The sequence below is a fragment of the Erpetoichthys calabaricus genome, chromosome 1, assembly GCF_900747795.2.
Source record: "Erpetoichthys calabaricus chromosome 1, fErpCal1.3, whole genome shotgun sequence".
Taxonomy (NCBI): Eukaryota; Metazoa; Chordata; class Cladistia; order Polypteriformes; family Polypteridae; genus Erpetoichthys; species Erpetoichthys calabaricus.
In genome coordinates this window covers 352,849,606-352,872,922 of record NC_041394.2, presented here as the reverse complement: position 1 = coordinate 352,872,922, position 23,317 = coordinate 352,849,606, and the positions used below count along the sequence as shown (strand labels likewise).

General features: G+C 38.8%; 2 protein-coding genes across 2 annotated transcripts in view; one reads left to right on the top strand and one right to left on the bottom strand.

Moving 5' to 3' along the window:
- Positions 1 to 23,317, bottom strand: part of LOC114643211 (zinc finger protein 665-like) — a 77,887-nt gene that overhangs the window by 19,267 nt on the left and 35,303 nt on the right. The gene's annotated exons all lie outside the window — the stretch shown is intronic.
- On the top strand, positions 2,791 to 21,561 carry LOC114669136 (zinc finger protein 239-like). Its single transcript, XM_051927331.1, has 5 exons — positions 2,791 to 2,928; positions 8,889 to 9,105; positions 9,207 to 9,343; positions 11,491 to 11,550; positions 19,446 to 21,561. Exons 2-5 carry the CDS (start codon positions 8,984 to 8,986, stop codon positions 19,994 to 19,996), a joined length of 870 nt encoding a protein of 289 aa, XP_051783291.1. The 5' UTR covers positions 2,791 to 2,928; positions 8,889 to 8,983; the 3' UTR covers positions 19,997 to 21,561.

The window sequence follows — 23,317 nt, the reverse complement described above, 5'->3', positions numbered from 1 at the left end:
TAGAATTCAAACCATCTAAAAGCAGTCCAAGGTCAGAGAAGGTGGCAAGGAGGATCTGGTGATTGACTGTGTTGAAGGGAGAGGAGAGATCTACCAGGATGAGGATGACCAGCATCCACCGGTCTTATGTCCAGGACATATAAAGCACACACTGGCTTAGAAAATCAAAGATTATTAAACACCTTAGCCATCCTGTACAGTCCCTTTTCTCACTCCAGTCCATTGGCCACCACACCTGTTGATTTAGGAACAGCTTCTATGCACAGGTCTGTGACATATAGTGTCACTGATTTGGGACATTAAGCATTATTAATACATGTTAGTGCTTACCTCACATATAAACCGGGGTATGGTACAACTAGGGATTTGCATGATAGTATGCATGTGCAGTATCAATGAGCAAGCAATTGGTGAGTTGAGGCGCGTTAATACATGAGGTTCAACTGAGGATGCAGGTGGTGGTTAATGTGGTGTGTGTATATAAGGAGTAAGGAGAAGAAAGGAGGAAAGAAATGAAAAACAAAGTATAAAGGAAAAAATGAATTGGAGAGACAATTGGGAGTGGATGGAGGAACGAGATAGAGGGCTGAGCTAGGCGAATCTCCTTGGGACTGGCATGAGCTCCAAGAGATCAGGATCTAACCTACTCTGCAGCTGGTAGAAGCACTGGACATGGCAAGATATGGAGAAATCACTGAGGGTACCAACAGGAGGTAGGGGAGAGAATGACAGCCCAGGGGTCTGAGTTTGGTGGCAAAGTTGAGTCTCCTCATGAAGAGCAGAGGTGACGAAAGGTCATTAGAGGGAAACAATAGGCTCAAGTATCTGTGGGGAATATGGCACGAGGATAGAGTGAATGAGGATGAAGTGAACAAAAAGTCACTAGCATTATCGGCTCACAAGCAGCAACGGAGGCGATGGGGATGCGTTCTTTGGCTGAATGCTGAGGTATGTTGCTGAGAAGATTGCTGCTCTTCAGAAAGGGCATGTTAACTGTGTTTTACTTATTTATTTATTGAATATCTACTGTATTGCTATCTACAATTGACTGATTCGTGATATGCCTAATTTGCACAGTGACACTTGAGTTTAAACTTTTGCCACTTTGAATATCTGTTGTTGTTTCCTCACTTTCCTCTACTCCATCCACATCATGTGGCTCTCTATGCGAAGGAACAGAGGGGTTATAAAGGGGAGACAGAGTCAACTGGAGACTAAGCCAGGAACTCAGTGGAGTGAAATGGACAAATGTGTAGAAATCATGGCAATTAGATGACAGCTGTTGTGCCAAATGAAACACCAGTGCTGGTCATCCCAGCTCATCCAATCACAGACCTACAAGTATAATAAAACAATCTCTAAATGATAGACTCTGTTTATTGATGTATTCATTTCACATCAGACTAATAACTATAATAGATACTTAGCGCTGAGAAGAGGACTACTTGCATTCTGTTTTCTGGCTTTTATTTTATCCTATTTTTTGACACCCATATCAGGGCCATCTTAACATATGTGAAAATGGGCCCTGGCTGGGGGCCCCAGGAGCGTAGGGGAATGTTTCTGTTTTGCTATAAATACAGTGGCCCCAGTGCACAACATTGCCCGGGGGCCTATGATGCTGGTAAGACGGTCCCGCACCCATTGCACTTTCAACCTGCCTAAGGGTGTTTATGTTTAAGTTGCCTTTCCAAGATTTTTTTCTTATGTTTCCTGCAAAGGTTTAGAAGATTTTTTTTTCTTGTCTTGTTAGAGAGTCAATGCTTGTGGGCTGTCAGTTAAACAAGGTCAGTTAAAGCCCGTTGAGAAATTGTTCTGTGTGATTTTTAGACTTTATAAAAATATCTATTTTGTTGCTGTAGTTTGGGCGTCCTCCACAAATGCAAAATCAATGGAGAAGTAATAGACAAATCTAAATAGTTACAATTGATTTGTTTTTCTTACTGCTGCATAAGTTCAACACACTTTTAGTTTTGTTTTAGATCATTAAGATGAATAAACGTTTAATTTTTGATTACGTCAACATTTTCTCCTTTGTTCAAGTACCTACTCGCGGAAGGTCGTTACAATATAATGTAGAGAGAGAGAGAGAAATAATTATTATTATATGCTTCTCCTTGACCAGCTCAGCAAGGTGGACTGAATGCACAAAAGACCTTCAAAATCGAAGTGTTATTGCTCGGAGGGAAGCCCACTGCCATCGCGTACCGGGTGGTCCGCTTTATCGACTGGGATAACCGGCATCAAACAGAGTAACGTTAACTGTCCGGCTAAGGAGATAACGTTTATCTTTCATTTCACTCCACTGTGCAAAAGAAAAAAATCTGGTCAATGCGAAATGCCATTAAGCGCTTTGAGGTGTATTAGGGTCGATGGGCCACACGTTTAACAAACTTCGTTTGCGATTTACTGTCATGAATAAACAAACTACAGGAGCAGGGACAATGGCAGTGTGAAAGGGGGTGACACGCGGCCTTAGCGGTGGATTCGATAGGCGATCAAGAAAAAAAAGAGCGAACAGACACAAATGTGTCCTTCGGCTCGAGGGGTAAAGAAGCCGAATTCTGCTCACTCACCGCAGAGTCTTTCGACGAGATTGAAGAAGCTCGATAGCCGCTCGCTCAACTTGACTTGTTTATTTCCTGTTTTCCTGACAAATCACAGCTAATGTTGAGCGACTTTGAGTGCAGCTCGTTCATCCAATCAGCAGTGACTCTGATTCTCACCCGGAACGCATGCCCGGAACTACGTATGGAGAAGTAGGAGGGATGCCGTGACGTCAGAGAGATGCGACAGCAAAGTTTCCAAAAGTGCAGAGAAGGATGTGGCGGTGGCGATTCACTGGTAACAAGAGTAGAGGCTGTTATCAAGCAAATGAGGCAGGAGTGCGAACGAGTTTAGAAAGAATCCTGTCACGAGAGACAGAGGGTAAGTGCTTGCGTTAGGATGCAACACTTTATGAGTGTGTGAATTTTTATTCTCCCCAATCAGTTACTGTGCGTGAATAGCTCGTTCGTGTTCGTGTCCTTGTCCGCGAACCCACCACCAAACTTCGCTGAAGTGGATTTAAAATTATATTTATTTTTTTTATGAACACATATCAAATGTGGCAAAATCCTACCTTTCGGCGTTAAATTCCAAATCAGTATTGCCTGTTAATGAGTATTCTAGGCGTTAATGCAGATTAAAGGTTAGTGTCACTTCCCCACAACTACAGCAGACTAAATTTGAAACTCGGTCTGTTTACGGTTTGCGTACAGTTTACATGTGTGCCTTGGTGGTGTTGTTTTCCCCGACATTCTAAAGATACCCAGGTTTAGTGGTCCAGCAAATCTAACTTGGGTTGGTGTGGTTTTGGACACTTGCGAGTGGCCCATTCCTGACCAGTAGTTAGTTCCTGCCCTTTACAAGTACTCTCTTTTTTCGTGTTCCAAAGGCTTATATTTGCGATTCCATTGTGCTGGATTATGGTAGTCGGGTGAAGGCTAAGTTGCATATGGTGGCTGCTACATGTGGCTTTATCGTTCTGAGCCCTTCCAGGTCGTGTGTTCCACCAGGCACTCTTAGATGAACACCACTGCCAGGTCTGACATCCTTCTACTGGGCACGGTTCTCTTTGATTTAATTAGAATATTCATGAAGGCCAATAATAAGTTGTTCATTCCCTGGCCTCTCCCCTTAGGGTTACCCATGGCAAACTGGTCAATCCGGAGCACAAATCTCCAGACAGCAGAACACTATGATGACTGAAGCACACAAGGCCTCCACCATGCCAGGGTCACAATACTGTGAGGAGCTGGGATTTAATAGAGGGTTAAGGACTGTGTTAAATATTAAATGTATTTATGATTTTGTGTGTATGCAAAATTTACTTGTACAAGATGAAATTAGTGAATATGAAATTTTGTTTTGAGTTCTTGAGAATAGCGCTGAAATTCTGGTATAGAGATTTTAAAGTAAAGTCTGGGGATATTCTTTAAGACTTGTACAATCTATCTGCTGCCCTGCATCAGTAAGCATCTTTTCCCAGACAGTTTCATTTGTAAATTCTGTGCTGATGCTACATGCTAAATCTGGTATGCATGACCCTCCGTGAATCTTTAAACTGTGAAGTCAAAATTGTTTGCATGCGAAACAAAATAGTTCAAGTTAGAAAAGAATTAGGTTAAGGTGCTTGGAGAACATTATGGTAATTAGCAGTGTACTGTGGCAGTGGTTCACTATAAATTCCCTGATATTGTGTATTTTAGTTCACTTTGATTTATGGATGAAAAATTTAAGAAATAGTTTATTTTTATCTTTATGAAGTCCTTCTACTGCAGTCATGCTATTCATTGAGGCAGTACCCCCCACACCTTTTAATGTTTGAATTAAACAGCTCAGTTTAACTGCAGGCTGCTGTTCATTCACTAAAGCACATATCTGGTAACTCGTGGCCTCCATTACAATGGTGAATCAAACTTAATGTCAAAACTACACACAAATAATAAAAGTGATTCAGTATAAATGTACAAACAAATCAAATTCTCTGTGACATGAATTACAAATGAAAAAGCAAACAAAAATGCACAGGCGTAAACCTGCAGACCCCCACCTCCAAAGCAAAGCTCATATGACAAAAGTTGAAAAGAAGGTGGGTCCAATTGATTTGAAACTTTAAGTGCAAACTTCAGCTGATTAGCAAAAAGCTGGGAAATAAAGCTGACATATAACTAAAACCTGAAAAAAATCTACAGCCAGCATCAGCAACTGGTTAAAAAAAAAAAAAAATCACTTGCTGATAATCACCATTTGGATGATTTAGTGTTTGCTAAAAGGATCATGGCACCATCATTTAATTTCAATCAACAAGATCTATCTCCTGAAACAAATTAAACCCAAGATCATGAAATTCATTTAAAAGCCACAACCAGCTCAGATGTTTACCTTGCTTGTGTGTCTGTCTTTGTCAGTACACACGGTGTCTTCTGGTGCATACACTAAATGCTGCTCTTTTAAAAGCTACCAGCACCATTCGTACCTCAGCTAAATGATTTCATCTGCATATCCACCTGCCTAATTAGAACATTAGAACACTCTAGACGAGAACAGGCCATTCAGCCCAACAAAGCTCGCCAATCCTATCCATTTATTTCTTCTAAAAAAAATCAAGTCGAGCTTTGAAAGTCCCCAATATCTTACTGTCTACCACACTACTTGGCAGCTTATTCCAAGTGTCTATCGTTCTTTGTGTAAAGACAAACTTCCTAATATTTGTGTGAAATTTCCCCTTAACAAGTTTCCAACTGTGTCCCCGTGTTCTTGATGAACTCATTTTAAAGTCACAGTCTCGATCCACTACTAATTCCCTTCAAAATTTTAAACACTTCAATCATGTCACCTCTTAATCTTCTTTTGTTTAAACTGTAAAGGCTCAGCTCTTTAAATTTTTCCTCATAATTCATCCCCTGTAGCCCTGAATCAGCCTAGTCGCTCTTCTCTGGACCTCTTCTAGAGCTGCTATGTCCTTTTTGTAGACTGGAGACCAAAACTGCACACAGGACTCCAGATGAGGCCTCACCAGTGCATTATAACAGATGAGCAGAACCTCCTGTGACTTGTACTCCACACATCGTGCTATAAAACCTAACATTCTGTTAGCCTTCTTAATGGCTTCTGAACACTGTCTGGAAGTCAATAGCTTAGAGTCCACTATGACTCCTAAATCCTTCTCATAAGGTGTACTCTCGATTTTCCGACCACCCATTGTGTATTCAAATCTAACATTTTTACTTCCTATGTGTAATTCTTTACATTTACTGACATTCAATTTCATCTGTCACAAATCTGCCAAAGCCTGTATGCTGTCCAAGTCCTTCTGTAATGATATAACAAATTCCAAATTATCTGCTAATCCATCTATCTTGGTATCATCTGCAAACTTAACCAGCCTGTTACTTATAGTCCTATCTAAATAATTTATATATATATATATATATATATATATATATATATATATATATATACTAGCAAAATACCCGCGCTTCGCAGCGGAGAAGTAGTGTGTTAAAGAGGTTATGTAAACATATATATACATAAACATATATACTTATATACATATTTACATATACACATATCTACATATATACATATATATATATATATATATATATATATATATACATATACACATCCACATATATATACATATATCAACATATATATACACATACATATACACACATACATACATACACACACACATATATATATATATATATATATATATATATATATACACATACAGACACATATATATATATACATATACATATTTACATATATATACACATATATACATATCTACATACATACACATCTATCTATCTATCTATCTATCTATCTATCTATCTATCTATCTATCTATCTATCTATCTATCTATCTATCTATATCTCACACATATATACACACATATATACATATCTACATACATATATATATATATATATATATATATATATATATATTGTCAGTTCAGCACTCTGGTTGTAATATGACCAAGCAGTGCAAGCTTACTGTTAAGAATGCAACGTATAGTTGTACAGGAGAAAAGCAATCTTGCCTGAAATCAATGGCAACCTTTTGTAGGTCTATGAACTTAATTTAAACTTTAGGTTTACATGGTGCTCTGTTTCCATAGTATCTGCACTCATGAATATATCTGTATGTGTCAGTCGCTGAAATCCCCGCGCTTGGTACCGGCGAGTACTGCTTTTAAATTTTTATTAAGAAGAAAAGAAAACCTTTTTAAATTGAGGTAAAATATACCACTAACAATTTGTTAAGGATCTGTTTTTTTGTGTAGCTGACTTCACACAGCCTCTCCGCTGTTTTATAAACGAACGTCATATAAGGTCTTCCTTTTTCGTTGCTTCGCCAACGGAAGCAGCCTTTTTATTTAATCCTGTTTTTACGATTGTTCTGTTTGTATACCAGTTTGTCAGTTCAGCACTCTGGTTGTAATATGACCAAGCCGTGCAAGCACACTCTTGAGATTGCAACGTATAGTTGTACAGGAGAAAAGCAATCTTGCCTGAAATCAATGGCAACCTTTTGTAGGTCTATGAACTTAATTTAAACTTTAGGTTTACACGGTGATTTGTTTCCGAAGTACCTGCACTCATGAATATGTCTGTATGCGTCAGTCGCTCAAATCTCCGCGGTTCACACCGGCGAAGTTCTGCTTTTAAATTTTTATTAAGAAGAAAAGAAAACCTTTTAAAATTGAGGTAAAATATACCAATAACAGTTTGTTAAGGATCAGTTTTTCTGTGAAGCTGCCTTCACTCGAGTGATCACTTCGAGCTGTAAGCCTGAGAAATCACCCCGTAAATGCACACGTTTAATTGCACATCTGTTAATATGTATGCTTACACAGTATTAAAAGACACTCAACAATTACACAGTATTAAAAGACACTCAACAATTAACGTCATTTACCTTCGTTCCCGCGTTTGACTCGTGCTGCAAATCTCTTCCTTGTCTTCACTTCACGTGATTACGTAGGAGGCGTAATACGTGATGACGCGATACTTGACTCCGCCTCCTCCATTAGAGTATATGGACAAAAAACAGGTTCCAGTTATGACCATTACGCGTAGAATTTCGAAATGAAACCTGCCTAACTTTTGTAAGTAAGCTGTAAGGAATGAGCCTGCCAAATTTCAGCCTTCCACCTACACGGGAAGTTGGAGTATTAGTGATGAGTGAGTCAGTCAGTGAGTCAGTGAGGGCTTTGCCTTTTATTAATTAGTATATATATATATATATATATATATATATATATATATATATATAGATATATATATTAAAAATAGCAGCGGCCCTAGCACTGACCCCTGTGGAACACCAGTCTTAACATCGGCCAGTTCTGATGAGGTTCCTCACACCATCCCCCTCTGCTTCCTGTGTCTAAGCCAATTCTGCACCCATCTAAAACCATTAGGATTATCTCATTCACTGACTACTTCAGGCTAAATGAGTATTATATCAAATTCACTCTTCTGAAGTTGCACCTGAGAAAAAACATTCAAAGCATGTGTGTTAATTTATACCAATGTATTAAGCAAATCCAGTGGCCATCCATATGCCACTTTTTCCTTTCAACGCCATCAGTGCCCATCCCTGTAGCGGTGGTGCAGCGAAGGATATCAGAGGAGCTCAAGTCAGGTCCATGTGCTATTTACTTCTACAGAAGGAAAGTTCAGTGTTCAATAGAACAAAATACTTTGAAACTTAAGATGAAAACAAGGGGTTTTTATCAAAGTCTGTTGCTACACTTAAATATTATGATCAACTCAGCAGGTAATAGGGGCACTGGTGTCTTTTTCTGAATGCTTTTAAACAGTTACCAGGGAAATGTTTTTCTTACTTACTGACAAAAGGTAAGCATCATCACGTACATATGTCAGCCTAAGCTAGCAAACCCTTTCTTTCACTCGTTTGTCTTCTCCTGTTGCAGGCTGTACATTCCAGAAGAGTTAATTTCTTATTTCATCTTCGCCTTCCTGATCTGTTTTTTAACAAAATCCCATGTATGTGCTTGTAGAAACATTCATTGGTATACCAGAATTCTGCAACCGCACACTGTATGTTTAACTAAAATAGTGAATGCTGCTGACCCACAACTGTATGAACATAAAGTGGTCTTCTTCCAGCCTGTTGGACCTTCATTCGCCTCCCAATTTTCTTTCACATCTGATAATTTGATATGAAGAGTGATGAGTTACTTTGAACATGCTATGAACTGTCTAACTTCACCTAAACCTGAAATGAGAGAGTGTCGTTAAATTAAAATCAAGTTTCTTTAGGTCTGAATGGTTAATTAAGTTCTATCCTGTTCTTTCAGCAGAGAAAAAGCTTCTGTTTACTGTAATGTTCAGATGGATGTGAAAGAGGAGACATGTGAGGCTGGCATGAATATCTTGGAGACAAAGACTGTAAATGGTGAGGAAAAGGACTGTGAATGGGAGTCTGTCCACCCTAAACATGAGAGTCCGGGCATTAAGGATGAAGACTGTGAACTGGTGTTGTTGGGCATTAAAGAAGAGGCTGAAGAGAATTTGGTCAGTTTTAAGATGCACAAATATGAAAGTGTAGAGGATGAAGAAGACCTTTATTATGGATGTTGAGATGAAATAGTAACCGGGTTTGTCTCTTTTCACAGCAGACCCTGTTCATCTCCAGAGCCTCCTGTCAATGTGAAGTCTGAATCATTACAATCTGACACAAGAAGGACTGGAAAAATTTCATCTGTCAGAATTCAGGAAGATCAACCGTCACCTACAAATAAGTCTGGAAAAAGTAAGTGTAAAATAAAACTGTATAAGATTTGAAAAGGATGGTCTTGTAGCTTTTATGAGAAATGTAGTGAAATTAATGTTTTTTCGTGTGTTTCATGTAGAGTTCATTTATGTTTTCTTTGTAAAGTTCAGCAATTTTTTGTTCTTCCATTATAGGTGTAACTTTACACAAACGTTCTAACCCTATCTTCAGTAAAGAGTGTTATACAAAAGTAGATTGACAAGAAAAAGTTAGTGAACCCTTTGGAGTTCCCTGGATTCTTTATTATTTCCTCCTAGCAATGTGGTCTGATCTTCAACTAAGTCGCAGTGACAGGGAAACACAGCCACCTTAAACTAAAACGCTCCTTGTCAGTCCTCAATATACCATTTTAACTTCTACAGCCCTCTTTGTGACCCCCTGTCTAAACTAACTGGTAGACTCTTCTTTAGCAACAATGGGCTCCACCAAACATTTTGTGTTGCTGCTGTTCAACCTTCAGTTTTAACCCATTCCTCCTTCTTAAACCTTTCCAGTTCCTTAATCTCTATAATCCCTTTCCTGATAAGACACCTTCAGTTTAGGCCTTAGCATCTCCATTTTTATTCAACTCTGAACTGTGATTGTCTATTTCAGAACACCACCTTTTTCTTTTTCCTGTATTTCAAGTTAGAGCGAACTTTATTTTCATCTCAACCATATAAAAGTATACAAATGACGGAATTGCGAAGCTCAGGGTCCATCTACAGTGTAACAACATGAAGTGCAAATAATAAATTAAAAATAGAATTAAAACACAAACAAGACAAGACATTGTGAAAAGGCAAGACATAAAAGTAGCAGCAATATTGACATGTAGCAATCAATAAGAACATTGATGCAATGTATGGTATTTGCAATCTAGATACATAAATATAGTCATTAGATATGTAATATAATAAATAAGTAAATAAATAGATAGATATAGATAATACAGAAATTATCAGTGTATGGTAATAGTTGTTTAAGACATGTGTAAACAATGACAGGTCAGAATGTTTCACCGCAGAAAGATATCAAGAATGTCCAAATCCTTAAAGGTCGGTATGAGATTTTCAGTTCTTCTATTAATGCACACTCGTCATTGCAGGACAGTGGCTCGCATGTATAAAAGTACTGTTTATAGAGGTGGTTGAGGCCGTGTGGAAGATCCCAGGGGGCAGCCTGGTGTTAAGGAGTCTAATAGCTTGGGGGTAAAAACTATCCTGCAGCCTGGCAGATCTGGCTTTGATGCTACAGTATCTTCTCCTGGATGGCAGAAGTGTGAAAGTCCATATGAGGGGTGTAAGGGGTCCTGCACAATTCTGCAGGCCTTGCAGATATTGCATTTGTAAAATATGTCCTGTAGTGAAGGGAGAGGCACTCCAATAATGTTCTCTGCTGTCTTCACTATCCTTTGCAGGCACTTGCGGTCGGATATGTTGCAGTTGCCATACCAGACAGTGATACAGCTGGTCAGAACACTCTCAATGGTGCCTCTGTAGAATATGGTGAGGATGGAAGGGGGAAGACTTGCTTGCTTCAGCCGCCTCAGGAAGTGTAGTCTCTGCTGGGCTTCCTTGATTAGTGATGAGGTGTTATGCATCCACGTAAGTTCCTCAGTTATGTGCACACCGAGGAACTTGGTACTCCACATCTAAACCATTGATGCTGAGTGGGATGTGGGCAGGATGTGATTGTCTAAAATCCACGATTATCTCTTTTGTGTTGTCAACATTGAAAGATAGATTGTTGTCTTCACACCATGCAGACAGCCATTCCACCTCATCTCTGTATGCTGTTTCTTCATCCCTGCTTATCAGTCCCAGCACCGTTGTATCATCCGCAAACTTGATGATGTGGTTGGTGTTGTGCATGGCTGTGCAGTTGTGAGTCAGCAGGGTGAACAGCAGTGGACTAAGCACACAGCCCTGTGGCGCTCCTGTGCTTAGTGTGATGATGCTGGAAGTGTTGCAGCTCATCCGAACTGACTGGGGCCTCTCTGTCAAAAAGTCCAGGATCCAATTGCAGAGGGTGGTGTTCAGGCCCAACCTGCTCAGTTTTACAACCAGCTTTTGAGGGATGATTATGTTGAAGGTGGAGCTACAGTCTATGAATAGCATCCTGACATGTGTGTCTTTTTTATCCAGATGTGTCAGGGAGAGTTGAAGGGCAGACCATATGGCATCATCAGTTGACCTGTTTAAGCAGTATGCAAACTGAATAGGGTCAAGGGAGGCAGGGAGATTAGTCTTTACATGTGACATGACTAACCTTTCGAAGCACTTCATGATGATTGATGTGAGTGCAACTGGTCGGTAGTCATTCAGGCATGTCACTGATGACTTCTCCGGCACTGGTATGATGGTGGTCAACTTGAAACATGCTGGGACTGATGACTTGCTCAGAAATGTGTTGAAGATGTCTGTGAGGACACCAGCCAGTTGAGTGGCTGACCAGGTATGTTGTCAGGTCCTGCAGCCTTGCGTGGATTGACTCTGGACAGAGTCCTCTTCACGTCAGTTATGGAGAGACCGAGTACTTGGTCAGTGGAGAGTGGTGTTGCGTTTCTTGCAGCCTCTTTGTTCTGCGCCTCAAAGAATGCGAAGAAGTTGTTCAGCTCATACGGTAGGGAGGCATCACCATTTTGTCTCGCTCTTCTGTTAAGATTCTACTACCCTGACTTATGCCAGTCAGATTTATTGATCACATTTTGCAGTGATGTGGCCAAGTCCTACATGTGCATATACATGTCTCAAGTAAGCTCAAGTCTCATATTATAAGGATTACATTGCAGCAGGTGTAATCCTTAGCTCATTTTTATTTGAAAACAGCAGTATCAGATCAGGGCGAGCATGAACGCGACTGAGAGAATAAAACTGAATAAAAAAATGCTAACCTTTACAAGTACCATACATTTACCCTGGCTGTTACAGACGCAAATCAGATTTATTTATTCTGGGACATGTGAAGACTCGAACCAGTGATGTTTTGAATAGGAGTCAGCCACTCTAACCACTGTACTACCAAAGCAATCACTACAGGGATGTACATTAATGCGATTTCTTTTTCTCAGTTATAGTCTTGAATAAAACCGTACTTGTTTTGTTATACTTATACCTTTTCTGAAAGTGTTTATTTGATATTTGGATTTCAGTCTTCACACATTATACACTTCATGTGAAAATTTTGTCGTTTGTACTAAAACATGGAAAAAGTTTGTCTATTAGGTATGTGTTCAACAGTTCTATCATGCTACACTTCCATAGATCTTTGTAGACACAGAACACATGTGAAATGCATGTGTTCCAAATAACAATATATTTTTTTAGCCTATACAGCTCTAGGTACCTGACTCCCTGATAAACAAGGCTTGAGCTGGGAGAGGTTTTTGCTGTTTCTGTGGCAGTGGGAGGATGGGATAGCAGGCTGCTTGCTCCTTGGGCTTATCGACACATTTACAAGACAAAAGACGCTGAATGAAGACGTGCGAGCAGATTTAAGGTGGGCTGGATTTACGAGTTTTTTCGTAAACTTTGGTAATTCTAGTGTTAATCTCTAATATCCCTTTCCTGATAAGACACCTTCAGTTTAGGCTATAGCATCTCCATTTTTGTTCAGCTCTGAACTGTGATTGGCTATTTCAGAACACCAGCCTTTCTCTTCTCTCTGTGTTTTGTCTCACTCTTCTGTTTCATCACTCAACTGGTGTTAAGCTTCTACTACCCTGACTTATGCCTGTCAGATTTCTTGATCACATTTTGCAGTGATGTGGCCAAGTCCTACATATGCATATACGTGTCTCAAATTATAAGGATTACATTGAAGCAGGTCAAGTCACTGAATTTAATCAGGGACATTAAGTTGTAGATTAAAAACCGGAGTACAACAGTGCTTATACTTTTACCACCATCTGCAGTTATTCTAATTATGATATGATCATGTCTGATGTATTCTAACAAATTGAGAGTAGACTTTCTAAGACAAAACAATTTGTAGTTAGTATTTGTTATATATAGCAACTGTTTTATTTTGAAGTCATTTTGATATCACGTATATAAATTGATATATACTCTCGATTTTCTAGCTTCCTCTTACAGTCACCCCTTCAAACTATTCACATTTTGTTGCTTTTCAACCTGAAATGAAGATGCATATAAAAATATTTCTCCAGCTGTATTTACTCAATGCAATTTATAACAACCAAGTGAAAGATATAATTACAATAGTTCAGAAAAAAAAAAAAAAAAATGGAATCCCTGAGATGGTTAAAGGATCACTCGCCCCACCCCACCACCACAACGTACTTTGTGGATCCACCTTTTGCTTTGATTCTTCTATACCTATTCTATTCTATCGTTCTGTTTTGGTCTCATCTGACCATAACACATTTTTACATTTAGCCTCAGAATTTTCAAGGTGTGTTTTGGCAAAGCTCAATAGAGACTGAATGTGGCCTTTCTTGAGGTGTGGCTTTTTTCTTGATATTGTTGTCGCATGCAATGACCACTCTTTGCTGTAATGTCCTGTAAATCCTTCAAAGCTGCCATAGGCCTCTTGGTAGTCTCTCTGACCAGTTTCCTCCTCACTGTTCTATCCAGTTTGGAGGGACTGCCTGATCCATGGAGGGTCCTAGTAGTACCAAAAACTTTCCACTTCTTGATTATGGACTTTACTGTATGCTTCTTAGGACTGATAAAGCCTTTGAGATTTTTTTGTATCCATTTCCTAGCTTTTGCCTCGCTACAACTTTATTCCTTAAGATCTTTTGACACACATAGTTGTTTGCTTTCAGTTGCACTTCCAAACACTGGAATGCTTTAGGAATAGCTGAATTAATGAGAATGATTACAGTTGACCACAGGCGGGGGATGGAACCTCTCCTGGTCTTTGGCTTATGCTCGACCATCCCCTGGCAAGAGGTCATGTCATCATCCAGCTTGGGTGCCCGTCTGTCCTCCATTGCACTCACACTGTCTTCTCCTCACATACCATTTAATGATAAATATTGAGGTTATTTGCTTGCCTCTGTATTTCGGCTATTGGGTTTAAATCTCAGTTGATAGATAGATGGATAGATAGATAGATAGATAGATAGATAGATAGATAGATAGATAGATAGATAGATAGATAGATAGATAGATAGATAGATAGATAGATAGATAGATACTTTCTTTCTTTCTTTCTTTCTTTCTTTCTTTCTTTCTTTCTTTCTTTCTTTCTTTCTTTCTTTCTTTCTTTATTTATTAATTAATCCCAGGGGGAAATTCACATACTCCAGCAGCAAAAAATATTAAATTAAAGAGTAATAAAAAATGCAGGTAAAAAACAGACAATAAATTGAATAATGTTCAACGTTTACCCCCTCTGGTGGAATTGAAGAGTCGCATAGTTTGGGGGAGGAATGATCTTCTCAGTCTGTCAGTGGAGCAGGACAGTGACAGCAGTCTGTCGCTGAAACTGCTCCTCTGTCTGGAGATGACACTGTTTAATGGATGTAGTGGATTCTCCGAGTTATATTGGAAGTCCGATGTATATAGGCTGAACAGGACCGGAGAAAGTACAGTCCCCTGCGGCGCTCCTGTGTTGCTGACCACAATGTCAGATCTGCAATTCCCGAGACGCACATACTGAGGTCTGTTTGTAAGATAGTCCACGATCCATGCCACCAGGTATGAATCTACTCCCATCTCTGTCAGCTTGTCCCTAAGGAGCAGAGGTTGGATGGTGTTGAAGGCGCTAGAGAAGTCTAGAAACATAATTCTTACAGCGCCACTGCCTCTGTCCAAGTGGGAGAGGGATCGATGTAGCATGTAGATGATGGCATCTTCCGCTCCCACCTTCTTCTGGTATGCGAACTGCAGAGGGTCGAGGGCGTGTTGGACCTGTGGCCTCAGGTGGTGAAGCAGCAGCCGCTCCATGGTCTTCATCACATGTGATGTTAGAGCGACAGGCCGGAAGTCATTCAGCTCACCAGGACGTGATACCTTTGGGACTGGGGTGATGCAAGATGTTTTCCAAAGCCTCGGGACTTTCCCCTGTTCCAGGCTCAGGTTGAAGATGCGCTGTAGAGGACCCCCCAGCTCTGATGCACAGTTGTCATTAGTTGTCATTGTTTTATTAGTTTATGTTTTAATATGTGTACATATGTAATTAATGGTTAGTGTATTGAACGGTTTTTTATGGTTTTAGCCTCTTCTTTATCATAAACTCCTGACGACCTGTAGCCTTTCTCTATTTTATCGCAGAGTTTTCACTGGATGGTGTATAATTTGAGGACCGGAAATAAACCCATAAGGCCAGCCAGCATCTCTCTTTCACAGTTGTGTGCTTTGGCAAGTGTGGGAAATTTTCACATGAATGGCCTTCCTTGTGGTAGATCTCTTTGAGACAATTCAGAGATCACACTGTTGCCTAAATTCACTGAGATTTGAGGAAACACAGGTCTATTGTGTTTGTTCAATAAATAAAATAAAAATTGTTTCAGTAAAAAATTACATTTAGTAGTCACAGTGTACCTGGAGCAATGAGAGAAACGCTTCATGTTCTCACTTTGTAGCTCTCCATCCTATGCCTGGTGTGGTAAGTTGGTGGCCTGTGTGTCCCAGTGACCCTTCAAGTAACATCTGGAGGTGTGTGCTGCTGTTTGGGGCTGTAATGTGTAATTGTGATATTTGTGATCAGTATTTTAATTGTGATTTAAATTGTGCTTGTTAGTAATAAGCAACACAGCTAATATTGTTGTGCATAGTTTTGTTAAAAAAATAAGAGAACTCTTGTGTGAAAACAATTGTATCTCTTTTTCTTATCTCTAAATCTAAACTAATTGTTAGTTTCTCATTGGGGAATATGAGAAAACAAGCAATACAATTTTGTTCAGTTTGATTATTTTTCTGTTGTACCTCTTGTAAATTATTATTGAGTTAATTCTTTTTTTTCTCCTGTTGTTTTAATTTGCAAGCAGAAGAACAATGAGATAAGCATTTTATGTGTTGCTTACCACTCCTAGGGTTGGCATGACTGGTATGCGTCAAGGGTCCTTCAAGTGATGTTGTCTGGAGATTTGTGCTTATTATTGGGTCCGTCTAAGAGGAGGTGGCAGACTAAGCACAATCCATAAATGAACGTCAAGATAGTCTTGATTCATTCAAACAGAGCCTCTTCAAGAACGGGTATACTGGGACTCGCTGCTAGATCAGGCCTGGCAGTGGTGAGCATATGGTGACGAGGAGGCCCATGTACACCAGTCGGGCATAGTCTGACAAAGACAAGTGGAACTAGATATAGTGGGAATCACCTGTACACACAGCTTTGGAAATAAACTTCTTAGTCAAGGGTGATCCCATTTTTAATCTCACCTGAGTGGCTTTAGACAGGTATGTGTGTTCTCAGAAGACCTCAGCAGAATGTGTGAAATTTGTGTTGTATCCAGTGAATTAGAAAGTCACCTCAAGTTGCATAGAGGAGGACCTTCATCACATTTGTGCATGTGTATTCAACCACTGTTCAGAGTCTTTGGCCTTTTTTGGACAGTGTGGATTCAGTGCTTGAAAGGGTACCATCTAGTAGCTGTTTCGCCTACTAGGAGTCTTCAACAGGCTTGTGGGGAAAGACACAGATATGAGGAGGGTGTGATTAGGAGGAATGACCTGTGTGATTTGAGACAATGTGTTGAACTGTTACTGAATTTCTTTGCTGGTCATAGATCTGGTCTCTAACAAACACCATGTCTGATCACAATGTTTTTCATGAGCATACCTGATCCAAGAATATCTTGGGTCAGTGGCTCCTGATTGAGTTTGGTGGTGTCTACCCTGAGGCCAAATGGTCTGAATGTTTTGGTACAAAGACGTGCTGAGCTGTCAGCTGGTCACCATTCAATGCTGTTTGAGCTGACTTGGGTGGATGACCCACATTGATAATGAAAGCCTCAGTTCAGAATGTCAGAGTCTGAAAAAGCCATGTTTAGCAGTGAAGGCCATTGCAAGGATCTCTGACCAAATCCTTGTTGGTGTCTTTCATGAGGGCAGCTCCGGGAGTCTTTGGGGAAAACCCTAACAGTAAACTATAAGGCTGATGAAAGAGGCCTTACATGCCATACGAGCAGAAGAGTCACCTGATGTGATTGAAATGAACCAAAAGGTGGCAGCTTCTTGTCTTTGATTAATGAAAATCTACAGAAAACGTGGATTAGAAATGCTAATGGCAGAATGAAGTAACTTTGCTCATTTTCTCTTCTAAAGCCAGTTTTGTTTGTTTTTATATATCGCTCTTCACTGAGTACAGGCTTGGAGTACTTGACATTTCCAGCTATCTTTATATATAATCTTCATTTGGATCTTGATATTTGTTTGTCCGCGAATTCACTACCTTGTGTGGTGTTCCTGCTGTGTTCAGTAGAGGGCAGTAGTGATGGAGGAGGAGAGGAAGTGAGGGGGAGGATCATTGGATGAGGTTGGAGTGTGGTGATTAAAGAGGATTGAACTAAAGGAGACTACGTGCTGTTTGTACTGGCTGAATACACAACACCTTGGTTGTTACTTTTGTTTACAAACACTGTCGATACCACTCTTTGTGTTTAGATCTGGTGTTGACACCATGCTTTGTGTTTAGATCTGGTGTTGACACCTGCTTCGTTGTCGAGACTGTGGTTTTTTGTGTTTCTATCGACGGTCGTTGGCAGCACTTCGTCCAAATCGAATGTTCACCCACTTCTTGGAGTCGGCAGTCAGAGTATATAAGTCGGACACACTTCTGTGATTTTCCATCAGTCGGCGTTTGGAGTTCAAGAAAGAAGCATTGGTTCTTCCTTACTCTTTGTATTGCCACAAAACAACCTGCAAGATTGGAGAAAGGTTGAGAAGAGATCGTGAGAGGAAACGACAGCGTCATGAAAACGAGACGGACTGTAAACGGAGAGAAGCAGAAATGCTCCTCCACCACCACCACATAATTACTATTCGGACAGTGATTCCGAGTAGGCCATTCCTATCGAATCAATGTCCAAGGGTTTTGTTTTGTAATTTTGTTTCCCTTATATAAAATCATAATGCTGTGCGACGAAGGGCCCAGTTCACGACTGGCAGCCGCGTTTAAACAGGGAGCCCTTCACAGACAACTTTAACACGTGCAACGTAGTTGGGCACACATGGCTAGTAACTGTATAACAGATAATTAAAGCAGACAATACATATATGAACGCACGTATAAGATTAAATACACTGCAAAAACAGAGCAAATTTCAGTGTGACTAGCATAAATAAATCATGACACTTCATGTCTATTAACATTATAAAAGAGAGTGTAAATATCACCAGTGTGTAACAAACCTGACCAGTCCTTGAGTCTACCTGTCACTCCCTTTCAGAGAAGAAATGCACTCATCCTGAGTTTTCTCATCTTCTGATTTTATCCCAGACCACTGCAGCTCCTTTAGCTCTGTACATTAATATGCCAGTTTGATCATTTCTTTGTTTAGGGTGATTTAAATAAAGCATTTGTATGTTTATTTTGAAGTCCAGTGGATTTGGTCTATGTGAAGAGAAATGTCAGAGCACATTCTGAGTAGTAAAGGTGAATTTCACATTCTAGGCATAAATGAGGCTCTCTTCAATATCTTGATAACTGAAGATTGTCACTTTTTACATCTATTATTAAAATACAATAAATTGTATACAATTTAATACAAGAAATTCTAATACAAATCTAATACAAGAAATTGTATAAGGCGAAATAAAGAACAAAAAAAATAAAATAACAGTATATCGTTTTTGAATAATGTTTTAAGAGTTTGATGTCAAAGTGATGATACGGTTGTGAACTTAACAAATTATGACCAGTAATCCTGTCAATTGGTTCCATCACACGTGATCTGTTTGCTGTTTCAACTTCTTAGTGCCAGTGATTATGCTCGTGTGGTGAGTAGTTGTAATAGAGGAGACAAAATTATCAAGTTGAGTGTCTTTCTACAATTTTATTATACTTATCAAAGCTTGTTCCTCATTTCTCCCAGCATTTATTTAATGTTGTGACTTGATGTGAATAGAAGAGGAGTGGATAGAAAATTAATTTCTATTTTTTTTTTTTTCTTTGAAACTTTATCCAGGAAACAAGCATCACTGCTTTTCGGAATGTGGCAAAGAATTCTGTGCCAGCAGTACTCTTCAAAGACACAAAAGAATTCACACAGGAGAAAAGCCGTATGGGTGTGATGAATGTGGCAAACAGTTTTCACAAACGGCTCATCTTCAGAGACACAAAAGAATTCACACAGGGGAAAAGCCGTATTGCTGTTCGGAATGTGGAAGGCAGTTCTCTCGCAGGAGTATTTTACAGATACACATTAGAACTCACACGGGAGAGAAGCCATATTGCTGTTCTGAATGTGGAAGACAATTTGCTGATTTTAGCAGTCTTAAGAAACATTTTACAGTTCACACAGGAGAGAAGCCATATCGCTGTACAGAATGTGGCAAGCAATTCTGTCGTAGGAGTATTCTTCAGATGCACATTAGAACTCACACAGGAGAGAAGCCATATTGTTGTTTTGAATGTGGCAGACAATTTGCTCATATGAACAGCTTTAAGAGACACTCTACTGTTCATAGAGGTCAAGGCAACAAAAGAAAAAAACTGTTCAAAGAGATAGGTGCATAGTCTGCCAAACAGAGGTCAAAACAGTTACTCATCTGGTTGCCAGTTTCAAGGTGCTGATGGTGGAAGGTTTATACACATAGAGAGAACCAACAAAGTTTCCAGATTGCTGCACTGGAAAATATGTAAAAAAATACAATGTGCTAGTACTACTGACACATTAAGACCACACTCCAGGCTGAATAATAGACAATGGGAAGGTGTTAGTAAATTGGTACATACTAATAACAATTGACAGAAAAAGAAGCAAGGAAACAAGACATCATTATTTTAAAAAATGCTCTGATAAAGCATGGCTCGTTTAAATTTCAATCCGAAGTGATCACCCCATAGAATAGAAAGGCAAAAAAATAACCAAAGAATGAGAAATGGAATCTGAGCTGAATCAGAGGTAGAATAAAAGAAGGGACTGTACCATTGGCTCGGCAGTCCTTATCAAATCTAACAGAATAACTCCAGTGCAAAAATCACTTCTTGGCTGAAGTGTGAGGTTCACCTAGTATTAAATATGCTGAGAAATTGACCTTGCAAAAGAAGTACAACTGAACCTTCCTGACTAAGGAGTGAGTCTCCATCCTGTCTGGATACTACCTCACCCAGAAAATGTGGGAGAAATTAGCCCCACGAGAAGCCATATTGTTCTGAATGTGATACGCAACTCTCACAAATCAACACTCTTCTTAGCCACAGAAAGTAAAATCACTTTGGGTGCCACCTGTAGAAGCTTTGAGAAGTACATTAGAGGGAAAAGATGGAGGAAGAAAGAGGAAGATCTCAAAATTTACCTGCCTAACTACTCAAGTCTTTATTATTACCTTCACATGGTGGGCTTATTTGGATTAGATCTATACCAGATCTTAACCTTTGGTCTTGGAATACCATCTTCTAGAATTAAAATGTTTTGAAGTACCTCCATTTTATTTTGGTCTTAATTGTTTAATTACTAAACTGTTAAGGTAAAACTAAAGGTGGCATTTGTTTATCCACCCATAAATATTGTATTAGGGAGTTTTAACAAAAGTTTTACAAATAGTTTTTGTGCAAGTTTAATTTTTCTTATCTACACTATTTTGTTTTTAAATGAATTATCTTTTACCTTTCCTGGGAAGAAAATGTGGAACCTTTTATAAACCGCTACCACCACACCATCATAGCAATTAATGTATTCATCCACTGAGTGTTTTTCAGTAGTGGGTTGTGGCTGTGCTCCTGTGGTGAAAAAAAGATTAGTGTGTCTGTATGATGGAGATCTCCTGGTTTGACATGTAATTGCTAAGCTCTTCTAAGTACAATAATACTGATTTGTTATTGATACCATTTAAATTGTTAAAGCAATTGCTTAAAAATAATAAGAATATGCACAAAATAAGAGAAATGTATAGTCACATTAACAGAACACTGTTTATTAATGGTTTTGGTCATGTATAACAATTAGCAAAATGTAAGATGCCTCCAAATTTGTTAAAATAAAAGTAAACATTTATTATATGAAACCTATCTTCTTATGGCTCTGGCTAGGTCCTGTGAGAAGATATTGCTTTTTATAGATATAAAGAATAAAAGAAGACAAAATTGATTGCTGCTAGCCGTGGAATTTGTGCGTATGTATGTGAATGTTTGTGTGTGTCAGATTGAGTAGTCATGATGCATATATGTTTGTGGTCTTGTGTGTATTTTTGTGTATTATATCTGTAGTGCTAGGGTGTTGTACCGTGTTAGCCATTATGAATGTAGAGAAAAGCCAAGCAAAATGACACCTTTTATTGGCTAACTAAAAAGATTACAATATGCAAGCTTTCGAGGCAACTCAGGCCCCTTCTTCAAGATTACATCTTGCCTGAAGAAGGGGCCTGAGTTTCCTTGAAAGCTTGCATATTGTAATCTTTTTATTTAGCCAATAAAAGGTGTCATTTTGCTTGGCTTTTCTGTGTATTATATGTAAAATATGTATAAGAGGATTGTTTAGTTATGTAATTTAGGATAACGTTTTTTGGAAATAAAATGTTGACACTGTTGAAGTAGTAAAATATATAGTGAAAGAAGAGGTGAACTAATTTGTATAAGGCAGACCAGACAACTTTTCATTAGAACAATGTTTTCAATCTTTTCTGTGCCTATGCTAAGGGATGAATGACAAATAGGGGATGGCACAATGGTGCAGGGGTTAGCTTTGCTGCCCTCTTAACAAGTAGACCAAGGCTCTAGCCCTGAGCGTTCCCTGCATGGAGTTTGCCTGTTCTCCCCGTGCCCATAGGTTTAAGACAACAGAATTGTAGAATGTGCTTTTTCCACAGATTCAACACTTTCAGCAATTCTGCCATAAGGGTATGTGGTCAATATCAGAAATTAGCTATACAGCTTGTTGTAATTAGCTTTGAAGGGGCTATTATGGGCAAAAGTTATCTTTTTTTTGCATAGATTTCCATCTTCTTCCATCCGCTGATTTGTTTCCATCCTTCCTTTAATTCAAGAAAAATTGTGTACATTTTCAGTATGAAAAAAAATTACCCCATATATAGAAAAAGTTACTATCAAAAATCACAAAGGTGTTTGCCTGTTTATAATAAGAATACAGTGTGAATTTGCATTCCTATATGGGTAATGGAGGGTTTCCCTTTTATTTACTGTAAATTGACATGCTAATGAAGTATTTGGACAGTGTTAAAATTCATATCATACAAGATAGAAAGGTATGCATTATTGTAATTAATTAAAACACTAGCTTAAAGAACAACTAAAGTGAAAGCAGTTCTATATCTTAACATGTCGAAAGAAATATATAATAGACATATTTTATGACTATGTTTGTTAGTCTCATATCTTTGAAATGTCTGACAATCTTGCAAAAGGTTTAAATCCTGAGATTAAACATATAAGGGAAAGATGTGTACATATCTTAATAAAATTTTGTACTAAGTAACAGAATCTGGGACTGAAGAGTCCAAATGTATTGCAAATTTGATCTTTTCTAAAAATGTAGTTAGAAATACACTGGTCAAGGTTTTTTCTTTGACTCCTGTTTGCAAAATGAGAGCTATTCTCTGAGGACACTGGTGCAACATTGTCATTTATTATTTCTTAGCTTAGACTGTGCTACACTGGCTGAAGTAAATATATAGAGAGAATATTTACTTAAGAACAATAGATTGGAATCTTCTAACCCTAACCCCCACAAAACATTGCTGTCTGACTACTAACCTTTCTGATATTCTGCCTTCTCTTTTTCTTGATTGTGTTTCTTACCCTTGAGTCTTCTTATGTTATCTGTATGTGAGTTATGACATTTATCCTCATGTTAAATATATATATATATATATATATATA

Bases quoted from the DNA above. Each gene is read 5' to 3' on its own strand.
- LOC114669136 (XM_051927331.1), top strand. From the start codon at position 8,984: ATGGTGAGGAAAAGGACTGTGAATGGGAGTCTGTCCACCCTAAACATG. The intron at 9,344-11,490 runs GTAAGTGTAAAA...TTTTTTATCCAG, and splicing joins TACAAATAAGTCTGGAAAAA to ATGTGTCAGGGAGAGTTGAA. The intron at 11,551-19,445 runs GTATGCAAACTG...AACTTTATCCAG, and splicing joins TCAGTTGACCTGTTTAAGCA to GAAACAAGCATCACTGCTTT.